The sequence below is a fragment of the Leptodactylus fuscus genome, chromosome 9 (assembly GCF_031893055.1).
Source record: "Leptodactylus fuscus isolate aLepFus1 chromosome 9, aLepFus1.hap2, whole genome shotgun sequence".
Lineage (NCBI taxonomy): Eukaryota > Metazoa > Chordata > Amphibia > Anura > Leptodactylidae > Leptodactylus > Leptodactylus fuscus.
Window position 1 is genome coordinate 41,902,990 of NC_134273.1, and position 12,145 is coordinate 41,915,134.

A 12,145-nucleotide genomic window follows, 5' to 3' on the forward strand; every position below is an offset into this window, starting at 1 on the left:
CTTAAGGCTAAAACCTCACAATGCAGAAAACACACTTTTTTTGTGGCAGTTTTTGTTGAGCTGTTTTGAGACAAAGCAGGAGTGGATTGAGCAGAAGTTTGAGAGCTTCCTATATATTACCTACTCCTTTTGTATCCATACTTGACTTTGGCTAAAAAAAAACTGCAGCAAAATCTGCAACAAAAAAAGCTTTGTTTCCACATTGTGGGACTTTATCCTAACCCTGGCCTTAAATATTGTAGTGTGTAATGCCAAGAAACGTGTTACACCTCTATCCATGTAACATGTTACCAGTCTGACACTAGGGTGAAGCATGTTTAGCCAAACACACAGAGAGATAGGTCAGGCTCACCTAAATGTAACTCCTTTTTCCCCATGAAAATTGGTGCCAGATATTTATTTCACAATATGCAAATGAGCAATCTAGAGCATTAAGGGTAAAACTAATGAATATCTGTGCAATGGAAACACTCATTTTTATGGGAGAAAAGGTCTTCCCTTCAGGTGAGCCTATCCTATCTAACTGTGTGGCTTGTTAGATATGCTTCACTCTGGTGACAAACTCCCTTTAGAGGGGTTGAATACATTTAAGTAGATCAGGGGGGGTTCAAACACCTGGGATCCCCACCACTCATCTGTCTAAAGAGACTACAGACTCTCGATTGACTACCATGCACAGCACCATACATTGTGTAGGCACTGTACTCACCTGAATGGGACTGAATTGCAAATAGGCCACGTGACATCAGTGGTTTGTGAAGCAGAAGCTGCGCTCACCCAAGTGCCACTGCTAAGAGCTGATGGGGACACTGATAATCAAAATGATATAAATGATCATCAATAGTCAACTCCCCGAAGGCCTCTAACATTTGAGGTGGGGTCTCCCTTCCAGAACCTCCATTTGAGCTAGAGTAGCTACATTTTGTCCATTCTGGAGGACCCAGCACATCAGTTCATGCTTTATTCACACTGCTGAAGGGCACCCAAAATCTTACCCAAACATTTGATTCCCAACATCTGCTTGAGAATATTTTATCTGTATCTGTGATCATCTATCCATTATATCAATGGGAATGTAATCATAAAAGCAGCCAGAAGAGGGCACTAGAAACTGCAGTGATGTATCACCAGGTCTGGTTATATGACTGTAAACCCTTGACAAGAACCCACTGGATGCAGGCATAGCAAGGGCTCACTCACACCACAGGATTCAATGACTGTATTATCTTATGGTCAGCACACAACCCCATAGACTTTAATGGATCGATTCACAGCACCATTGTTTTAACAGTCCATGTGAACAATCTGAGGGGGAAAAAAAACATGCAATTTCTCAGGCCATTTTTACTAATCCCTCATAGACTCATATCTATAAGGGATCGGTGAAAATTAATTACCTTCAGGTGCACAATCAGCCAAGAAAAAGAGTACTTTTTCATGGCCGCTTGCAAGGCATAGTCGTAGTATAAGCAAATATGTCAATACTCTTGTCACTTCCCTACACAAGGTTAGGTCATGTTTTCTAAGTACTGATGAAATAGAATCTATAGCAACTGCTACATGTCCTATGTAAGTAATAGACTGACTGCGCAGATATCCATCATTACATAGTACTTATATGATTGGGATATACTTACAGGGGTAGCCTTTGCACAGAACCTCAATAGGAGTTGACATCTTCTTCTCGCTGATCCGTTCATATTTCTGTCGTTTAGTTGCAGCTTTTAATCCCTGCCAGGGCAGCGAGCCGAGGTTAAAGTACATAAGAACATAGCCCAAACTCTCCAAGTCATCCCGGCGACTTTGTTCTACATGGACAAAAGTGTGACCAATAAGAAGCAACAATTCCAGATATACAAGTATATGAAGACCCATGGAAGTCCCATATACACCATATTTACATTACATAATGTAGTAAAAAAAACATTTACAGGCCTAACAACAGGCTAAGCAGCTCAACCTACACAATGCATTTTTCCATTTTATTTGTATTAATGGGGTCTTTTTATCTTTGACATTTAGGACATATTCACAGGCTATGCCATAAATATCCGATAGATGCGGGTACCACAGGTGGGAGGTTTGACTAGTCCCATAGAAGTGAATGTAGAGAGCTGCGCATGTGAAGTCAAAGTCAGGCCCACTTCACATCGGCGTTCGGGGGGTCCCTAAGCGGAAACTTATATGCATTAAAAAGCGGTTACCTGGGAAACCCATGGACACCATAGACTATAATGGGGTCAGTGTGGTTTCCGCACACGAAACATACAGAGAGAAAAGTCCTGCAAGCAGTACTTTTCTCTCCTTATGCTTCGTGCAGAAAACGAGCGCAAATCACACGGACCCCATTATTGTCTATGGGGCCCGCGAGTTTCCTTTAGGTAACCGCTTTTTAATGTGTACTGGTTTCCATTCGGGGGGTCCCCAAGTGGACTCCCCGAACGCAGATGTGAATAGGGCCTTAGGTGCTTTTGGTTTTCACTGGGAACGACCCTTTAAGGCCTCCTTCACACAACTGTAGTGGCTTATACAGTCTGCAAACACTGATCTACAAAAAAAAATGTTGGTATGTCACCAACAATCATGAATTCGGATAAGACTTGTATGATCTCTTACACTTGTATGTGCCCCAAATGCGGGCAGAAAATAAGACACGCTTCATAATTTGTGGTCCTTGATTATGGCACGGACATACAGCCGCAAAAAATGCAGTTGTGTTTCTGAGCCTATAGAAATACACGTGTCCAAATCCACAATTGCAGATCAATGTATGGTCACGTGAAGGAGGCTCTATTGCTAAAGGCTCGTCCAGGGAAATATATACAAAGCAAACCTTTAACTCAACCAAGGGCAACCCCTTTAAACACCAGCTGTCACCTCTGACTCATCTATTTTAGCAATTAATTGCATTCCCATTAAATAAATCTGGGGCACCTTTTCTTATAACTCTGTTTTGTGGTGTTCCTCTATTATTCCTCCTAGAAATTTCGGAGTAGTTAATCTAATGGGTGATACCAGTTGGGGGGTGTCACTGCAGTCTGAGACCGTCCAATTAGTGCTGACACTGCCAGACTGAGCTGGGACATATACGCTCAACTGGCACCTCCCAGTTGACTAACTACTCAAATTTTTGACAGGTACAGCAGAGGAATGGCACGTAGTTTTAAGAAAATAAGCCCCAGAATTGTTATCTCACTGGGAATGTAATCATTTAATAAAACAGACAAGTCAAGAGGTAAGATTTTAATTATTCTTTATCCACCAGGAAACAGGTTGGAGCTTTACAAACACCCAATTGCATCCATTAAAGGATTTCCATTCAGCGTCACCTCCTGATGCTACATTGCCTCTCTATTCTTTATGCATTGCTCATATCCACTTGAGACCCAATGATTTACTCCGGTCACAATACCAGAAGAAAAAAACCTTTAAAAGATAATTCCGTATTCAAGAATGCATCTCAGAAGAAGTTTAAACAATTTTCAACTATGTTAACTTTGGCCAAGAATGTGAATAGTTTCCCCCTGGTAGCCTTCAAGGCAGCTATAAGAATATACCGTATACAGGTTTTTGCACCTAGTTTCAAAAACTGTGGGAAGTGTAAACTTCAGAGACAAGGAAAGGCATGTTTCCAGACACTGACACTTTCACTGGAAAATACACAATTCAAGACTTTAAACACTTTCCTTGCCTAGAACAATATATCTTGGTATCATTTACATGCTAAGATTCTGGATCTTAATATGACACCAAGCTGAAAGTTCTAGGAGCAACATGATCGGTCACTGCCTGTTAATGACATCTTCTCCCCAGGATTCCTAGCCACAAACATGAATTTTTATTATGTGTTAATGCAAAATCTCACGAAGGCAAGTGGATGTGCCAGGTGTCTTATTTTGCGTTTATCAAAAGGAGTGAAGATTGCCCTAACAATAAAAGTGTTAAGGATGGACAAGAGACTGTATTCCTCCAGCAGTCGCATTTTGAGAAGACATGACGGGTATATAGTTCTAGTGGTACAACCACCTACCTATGCCCAGATGAGTATTTATAGATGCATATCTAGCAGTCCCGGTCAGGTTCTTGTTTTCTCGGTAGGGTATGTGTTGATGCGTCCGAGCATCACGATACTTCTTGGCTAGGCCAAAATCAATGATGTACACCAAATTTCCTTTTTTTCCAAGTCCCATCAGAAAGTTGTCTGGTTTAACATCCCGATGAATAAAGTTCTTAGAATGAATGTACTCAATGCGACTTATCTATAAAAAAAAAAATAAGAAAGGAGTCAGAAGTGGTCAAGAACTAAGACAATGAAACATTTGTAATGCATTTTTCTCACTAAAGGACTCAAAGTGCAGGGAGGGCTGTGGAGTAGGAGAGTTAGTGGCTGCCATATGGATGCTGCTCCCCAACACGCAGAAGGATCAGTTGTGCTACAGAAAGGCAATATTCTTATCTGTATATTGTCTTGCATGTGGGAGGAAATCAGAGTACCCAGAGGATACCCAGTACCCCAACTCTGTAAGGCAATAATGCCGTTGCGGTACTGTGCCGTTAATACCATATAAATGGAAATTACAGCGTTACAAATAACGTACGATACAAGGACAAAAGTTCTCCCATCTTAGGCCGGGCCAACCGTAGCATCTTACAGCCCCTACAAAGTGAATGGGATTTTAGTGAATCCCAACCACACAGTGCAGGAAAATACGTACAGCAGATATGCTGCAATTTCCCAAACCGTTGCCGTTTTGGAAATTGCAGCATGTGAATTACCGTATATACTCGAGTATAAGCCGAGTTTTTCAGCACAGTTTTTGTGCTGAAAAAGTGCTCCTCAGCTTATATTCGGGTCATTACGGTAATTTTCTGCTAGCAGGCCAGGATAGCAGACCCCGCCCCCCACCACTCCATCACATGCCGGGTGACGTGGCCGCGTAAGCTCAGGCCCGCACCCGGCGTGTGGCTGCTTCCTGGCCTGCTAGCAGAAGTACCGTAAGTACTTCTGTAGATCTTAATGTACAGCATCGCCGCGCTCCTAGCAGGAGCACGGCGATGCTTTGGGCCCCGGCACCCGCCCGTCTGGATGCCGGGTCCGGATGCCGGGTATGTAAGTGTAATGGCGCCGCTCTGCAGAGCGGTCGCCATAGAAACCGACACCTCCGCTGTAATGCTTACAACAGAGATGCTGAAGCTTATGCCTGCGATCTCTGATTGTAGGCATAAGCTATGGCATCTCCGCTATAAGCGTTACAGCGGAGGTGCCCTCCCCCTCCGGAGATGTCCTCCCCCCTTAGGCCTGCCCCATACCTTTAAAGATGCAGGCCGGCTCCTGCGCAGCGAGCTCGCAGTAGCCGACCTGTTCCGACGACAGCCGGGAGCCTAATGAAGCCGTAATAGTAATGTAGAGAATATCCCATAGACGGCAATACACTTGTATTGCCGTCTATGGGACTTGCAATCAAATGACTGCAGGTTCAAATCCCCCAGGGGGGGCTAAAAAAGAATTGTAAAAAAAAAAAAAGTTTAAAAAATATATATATAATAAAAAATTAAATAAATAAAAGTTCTAAATCACTCCTTTCCCTATAATTCATATAAAGGCGGGTTCACACCAGCACCTGATCTCAGTTATGCAGGTTTCCGTTTTCTGTCGGGAGAGGACAGAAACCGACATTCAGTGTCTGTTGGTGAGCGTCTTCTGCTGCCCATGGCGAAACCGTTATGCATAACGGAGATTGGGCGCTAGTGTGAACCTGCCCTCAAAGTAGAAAATGACTGTGACACACATACACATTAGATATCCCTGTGTCTGAAAGTGCCCGGTCTACTGAATATAGGGATCTGCAGTGCTTCTATTCCGTTGGGAAGGGGTTAATAGGAGCACTGCAGATACGCTATATTCAGCCAGGCTGAATTCCAACTGGGGGTAAAAAACCCAGTCCTCAAGCTCAGGGAAGGGGCAGACAGACAACCAAAACAACCCCTCCCCTTCCCCAGTATCTACTGCACCCAAGAACTCGGCCATTTTAATTTTTTAAATTTTCCAGCAGCTGCTGCATTTCCCCCCTCGGCTTATACTCGAGTCAATAAGTTTTCCCAGTTTTTTGTGGTAAAATTAGGGGGGGGGTCGGCTTATATTCGGGTCGGCTTATACTCGAGTATATACGGTATACCTATGGAAACAACCAATGGTTTCCTTATAGGTATAATGGAAGCAGAAAATCCACAGAGGATACCTATGCGGACTTTCTGTAAAAAGCGCTGCAGGAAAAAAGACATGATGTGTCGTCCCAAAGTTTTTCCCACTTTTTTTTTTTTTTTTTTTTTTTTGCTGCGGCCCGCTTAAAGGAACATTCCAGACAAAATTTGGAAAAGTTGACCGCTATTTTTTTTCCCCATTTGAGTTGATGAACACAGAGGTGCACAGCTCGTTACCAGTAAGATGTCTAATTACTGTGCTGAGAGTAACAAGCTGCGCTCCGTTGTGTTAATCACATGGACTGTAGATCACATGACCATGGACTGTAGATCACATGACCATGGACTGTAGATCACATGACCATGGACTGTAGATCACATGACCATGGACTGTAGATCACATGACCATGGACTCATTTTTGTCCACTCGGAGTAAGCAAAATGAATGACAGCAAGCAGAGATCTCAAAAACGTGAGGAATTGATACAGAAAGCATATTGGAAATTGTATAACTTTTCATCATACAAATAACATTTGTCTCTCAAAATTGGAAAACACCTTTAAGGGTACGTTCACAGGTTTTTTTGGAAGGTGGAACAAATCTGCTTCAGGATCTTGAAGTAGTTTTGGAAGTATTTTTTACCTAACACACAAGATTCTGCTTCTTTAGCCTAAAGAGGTTCTGGAGGTGGTTTTGGCAAAGTCCCTGTCCATGCAAAAAACGATGCATAAAAGACCGCAGCAGAAACGCATTGCATTTTTACACAGTGTTTTTCACAGAAAAGCCACTGAATTTTCTTCTGTGGACTTTCTGCCTCTATTATACGGAAAACACAAGCGTTTCCGTTTGTATAATTGACATATTGAGATTTACAAAAACTGAAGTTTTTTTTAAATCACAGCATTTCTGCTGTGGATTTTTTTTTCTGCAATGTGTGGATGGGATTAGGCAGAATTCCATCCACTTTACAGGTAATGTAAAATGCAGCATTTTCTGATTAAAGTAACTGCCTATGACGTACGGCTTCTCAATCTAAACCAGCAGGTGGAAAGTCGAAACTTTTAATCATATGTATAAAAAGTGGCACCAAAACATTGATCATTTCCACTCGTCCATCACTGTGGCTCATATTTACCATTTGATCTGCCAGGAGTAGCACCGTCTTCAGGCTGAACTTGCGGGAACAGAAATTAAACAGGTCTTCTAGGCTGGGGCCAAGTAATTCCATCACCATCACATTGTAATCTCCCTCGGCACCACACCATTTGATTGAAGGAATTCCCACTGTCAGACAAGACGTTAATGTAAAGAGACACAAAGGCAGATTGTCATCATCTGCTGAGCTCCTAATGTCATGACGTAGATATGAGCACTAGTACTTCTATATAGTACGCCGGGATTATGAGGCGCAGAGTCAATCAAAATGGAGCTATTCAAGAAGTAGAAAATAAATGCAAAGCAGGAGGCAACAACCACCCGATTTCGGGTGTAGGCAACCATTTTATAACCTCAGCCCATAGTAACATAACCAGTTCAAAAAGCGGTGGCCCTTATTCCTTAATGTCAGACCAAGACTACTTACCTCCCCCTTGCATCATCTTGTAAAATTTACTCTCAATATGTAACTGTGGGTGCTTTGTCTTCACACATTCCAGCTTAATGGCGACCTCCTCGCCGGTGGCAATATTTGCACCTGTGGAAACATGAGAAAACAAACCAATGTCTCCTGTTGTGTAAATCAGATCATAAAACAAGTCCGCACAAATCTATGACAAAGTCAAAGTTGCCCAGTTTAGCTTTCCCTCATGCAAATCAGGTTTTTCTTTCACAGAGAATCCCTTCATGCATATCGACAAGTGGCCTCAGATTTATTTAGGACTATAATAATACTAGGTAAGGGTCAATGTCATGTGCGGACGGCCATAGAATATTTGCAAGATTAATGTATAAACAGAATACATTACTGGTAAATTTATATTATACGTAATAAAAGGGAAATCCTGGTTAAAGCTGATAGATCTGTGCTAGAATTTCTGCAAGCTTCTGAATAATCCAGGGGAGGCGACTCCCAGACACTTGCTTTTTGCAGGGCATAAAAATTTTCAGCTTTGTCTCCAACTTGGCCAGCTGTAAAAAAAACCCTGACATTTTCCATCTTTGTCCAGTTTCACAGACTCAATAGAAATAAATTTATCCATTTTTAACAAATTGATGTTGGTAAGGTCAAAAAAAGACCAAAGAAATTCATCAGTTTTTTTGTCCGCTTACAGTTAAAAATTCATATAAAAATTGATGTAAAAAAGGAAAAATGAATAATAAATTGTTCTCACTGTTTGCCACAAATCAGTGCAGCCTATTGCCCCCATCTTACAAGAATGGGGCATATTTCAGTACATAAAGATGATTAATGCATATATTTTCTAGAAATCAGGTCTAGTTCAAAGTCCCAGGATGTGTTGCAGCACAGATGGAAAGCAATTTCCTTCTATAGCCTAGAAGTAGTAAAGCTCTTGCCGTGCTTACACTGTCTAACCACAAAGCAATCAGGAATAGCAGTATTTCTAAATCTCCAGCTGAGCAATGGCTTTCAATTTGCTAAGTCTATTGTAAGACCAAATTTACATTGAGGCTTTCATAAACAAGCAAGAGAACAGATAGGTTCCTTCAAAGAGACCTCCAAAGAGGTTGCCCTAAAGCACCTACAGCAGACACCTTTCAGACCAGGGATAATTACCCAAGAGCTCCAGAACAAACCACACATCAAAAGCGGCCATTCTTAACCAGATGATCAATGTAGACACATCAACCAGAACAAGCTTTACATCCAATGATCAATGGCTTTCCTGTGTACTCAGACTAACCACCACCTGTGTTGTTTTGGCCTGATCTGTATTCGGCAGCACCTCTATTGATCGCTACTAAACACCTAATTTCCCGTCACAAATTCCACCCAGAACTCTATATGAGTGGTTCTCAACCAAGCAGGCTACCACACAGCGAAGACCACTGCTCTCCCCACCCTGGAGGAATCCCCACACATGGCCATGGACAACAAACTTACTTTATAAGCGCAGCAAGCACCCCCCTCAGTACTGATAGAGGTGCTCATTGCAGTTACAGGCGACTCGGGCAGTGAGCTGCATTTATTACTCACCGCTCTGCTCCGGACACCAAGTGCTGACCTGATAGCAGGGGGAAGTATTCAATGCAGATCACTACTCACTCTTTAGAAAACAACGGGTGTGAGGACCAATATACTATGTCGGAGCACTGAGGAGACGATCTACACTACATATAGGGGCACTGTGGGGACCATTATACTACAGGCAGGAGTACTGTGGGGACTATTATACTACAGGTGGGGGCACTGTGAGGACTATTACACTACAGGTGGGGGCACTGTGGGGACCATTATACTACAGGCAGGAGTACTGTGGGGACTATTATACTACAGGTGGGGGCACTGTGAGGACTATTACACTACAGGTGGGGGCACTGTGGGGACCATTATACTACAGGTGGGGGCACTGTGGGGACCATTATACTACAGGTGGGGGCACTGTGGGGACTATTATACTACCGGTGGGGGCACTGTGAGGACTATTACACTACAGGTGGGGGCACTGTGGGGACCATTATACTACAGGCAGGAGTACTGTGGGGACTATTATACTACAGGTAGGGGCACTGTGAGGACTATTACACTACAGGTGGGGGCACTGTGGGGACTATTATACTACAGGTGGGGGCACTGTGAGGACTATTACACTACAGGTGGGGGCACTGTGGGGACCATTACACTACAGGTGGGGGCACTGTGGGGACTATTATACTACAGGTGGGGGCACTGTGAGGACTATTACACTACAGGTGGGGGCACTGTGGGGACCATTATACTACAGGCAGGAGTACTGTGGGGACTATTATACTACAGGTGGGGGCACTGTGAGGACTATTACACTACAGGTGGGGGCACTGTGGGGACCATTATACTACAGGCAGGAGTACTGTGGGGACTATTACACTACAGGTGGGGGCACTGTGGGGACCATTATACTACAGGTGGGGGCACTGTGGGGACCATTATACTACAGGTGGGGGCACTGTGGGGACTATTATACTACAGGTGGGGGCACTGTGGGGACCATTATACTGCAGGCAGGAGTACTGTGGGGACTATTATACTACAGGTGGGGGCACTGTGAGGACTATTACACTACAGGTGGGGGCACTGTGGGGACTATTATACTACAGGTGGGGGCACTGTGAGGACTATTACACTACAGGTGGGGGCACTGTGAGGACTATTACACTACAGGTGGGGGCACTGTGGGGACCATTATACTACAGGCAGGAGTACTGTGGGGACTATTATACTACAGGTGGGGGCACTGTGAGGACTATTACACTACAGGTGGGGGCACTGTGGGGATCATTATACTACAGGCAGGAGTACTGTGGGGACTATTATACTACAGGTGGGGGCACTGTGAGGACTATTACACTATAGGTGGGGGCACTGTGGGGACCATTATACTACAGGCAGGGGCACTGTGGGGACCATTATACTACAGGTGAGGGAACTGTGGGGACCATTATACTACAGGTGGGGGCACTGTGGGGACTATTATACTACAGGTGGGGGAACTGTGAGGACCATTATACTACAAGTGGGGGCACTGTGGGGACCATTATACTACAGGTGGGGGAACTGTGAGGACCATTATACTACAGGTGGGGGCACTGTGGGGACCATTATACTACAGGTGGGGGCACTGTGGGGACCATTATACTACAGGCAGGGGCACTGTGGGGACCATTATACTACAGGTGAGGGAACTGTGGGGACCATTATACTACAGGTGGGGGCACTGTGGGGACTATTATACTACAGGTGGGGGAACTGTGAGGACCATTATACTACAGGTGGGGGCACTGTGGGAACCATTATACTACAGGTGGGGGAACTGTGAGGACCATTATACTACAGGTGGGGGAACTGTGAGGACCATTATACTACAGGTGGGGGCACTGTGGGGACCATTATACTACAGGTGGGGGCACTGTGGGGACCATTATACTACAGGTGGGGCACTGAAGGGGTCAAAACATAATGGTTGATCAAGGCTCCAAACAAAGTCTTATTTTGTTGATATTTCTAAGTGAGCAATACTTTGGGGGTATTTCGTTGGCAATTCTTCTCACCAGGAGATACTTTGCTTGAAAAGGTTAAGAATCGCTAGTCTACATTTACACGTGATCACTGGGTAACCAATTCCCTGTATAGATCATTTAGGGATCTCTGTAAAAGTCCCTCACCTTTTGATAAAACATACAAATATATATTACACTAATAGTTTGTTTTCACAAATGTTCTTCTGCCAAAAACCTAAGGGATACAAAAAGATTTACATGACATGTTTGGCAGATTCCACAGAAAATGTCTAGTTCAATCTTCATTCATGTATTGACAGCTTAAAGGGGTTGTCTGGGCTAAGTGATGTATTATTATTATGATTATTTTTATAGTGCCATCATATTCCACAGCGTTTTCAGACATTGACAGTTACTGTCCCATTTAGGGCTCACAATCTATATTTCCTATCAGTATGTCTTTGGAGTGTGGGAGGAAACCAGAGTACCCGGAGGAAACCCACACAAACACGGGCAGAACATACAAACTCCTTGCAGATGTTGTCCTTGGTGGGATTTGAACCCAGGACTTCAGCACTGCAAAGCTGCAGTGCTAACCACTGAGCCACCGTGCTGACGTATTGAATACGAATGATCTACCCATAGGATAAATCATCAGTATCGGATTGTTGGGGTCGGGTACCCACCAATAAGTTGTACCAACCAGTCTCCAATGCCAGACTTTACACAGTGGTCAGCCCATTGCCTTCAATTGTTTTCCTGCGGCACCAGAGTACTGCAGCTGTGCTC

General features: G+C 43.8%; 1 protein-coding gene across 1 annotated transcript in view; it reads right to left on the reverse strand.

The window, feature by feature from the left end:
• Nucleotides 1–12,145, reverse strand: part of CSNK1E (casein kinase 1 epsilon) — a 45,277-nt gene that overhangs the window by 10,005 nt on the left and 23,127 nt on the right. The window contains exons 3-6 of the mRNA XM_075286858.1: nucleotides 7,785–7,895; nucleotides 7,338–7,486; nucleotides 4,031–4,259; nucleotides 1,638–1,808 (exon numbers count right to left, since the gene is read on the reverse strand). Of these exons, the coding sequence (XP_075142959.1) occupies nucleotides 1,638–1,808; nucleotides 4,031–4,259; nucleotides 7,338–7,486; nucleotides 7,785–7,895 (660 nt within the window). The remainder of the gene's footprint in view (nucleotides 1–1,637; nucleotides 1,809–4,030; nucleotides 4,260–7,337; nucleotides 7,487–7,784; nucleotides 7,896–12,145) is intronic.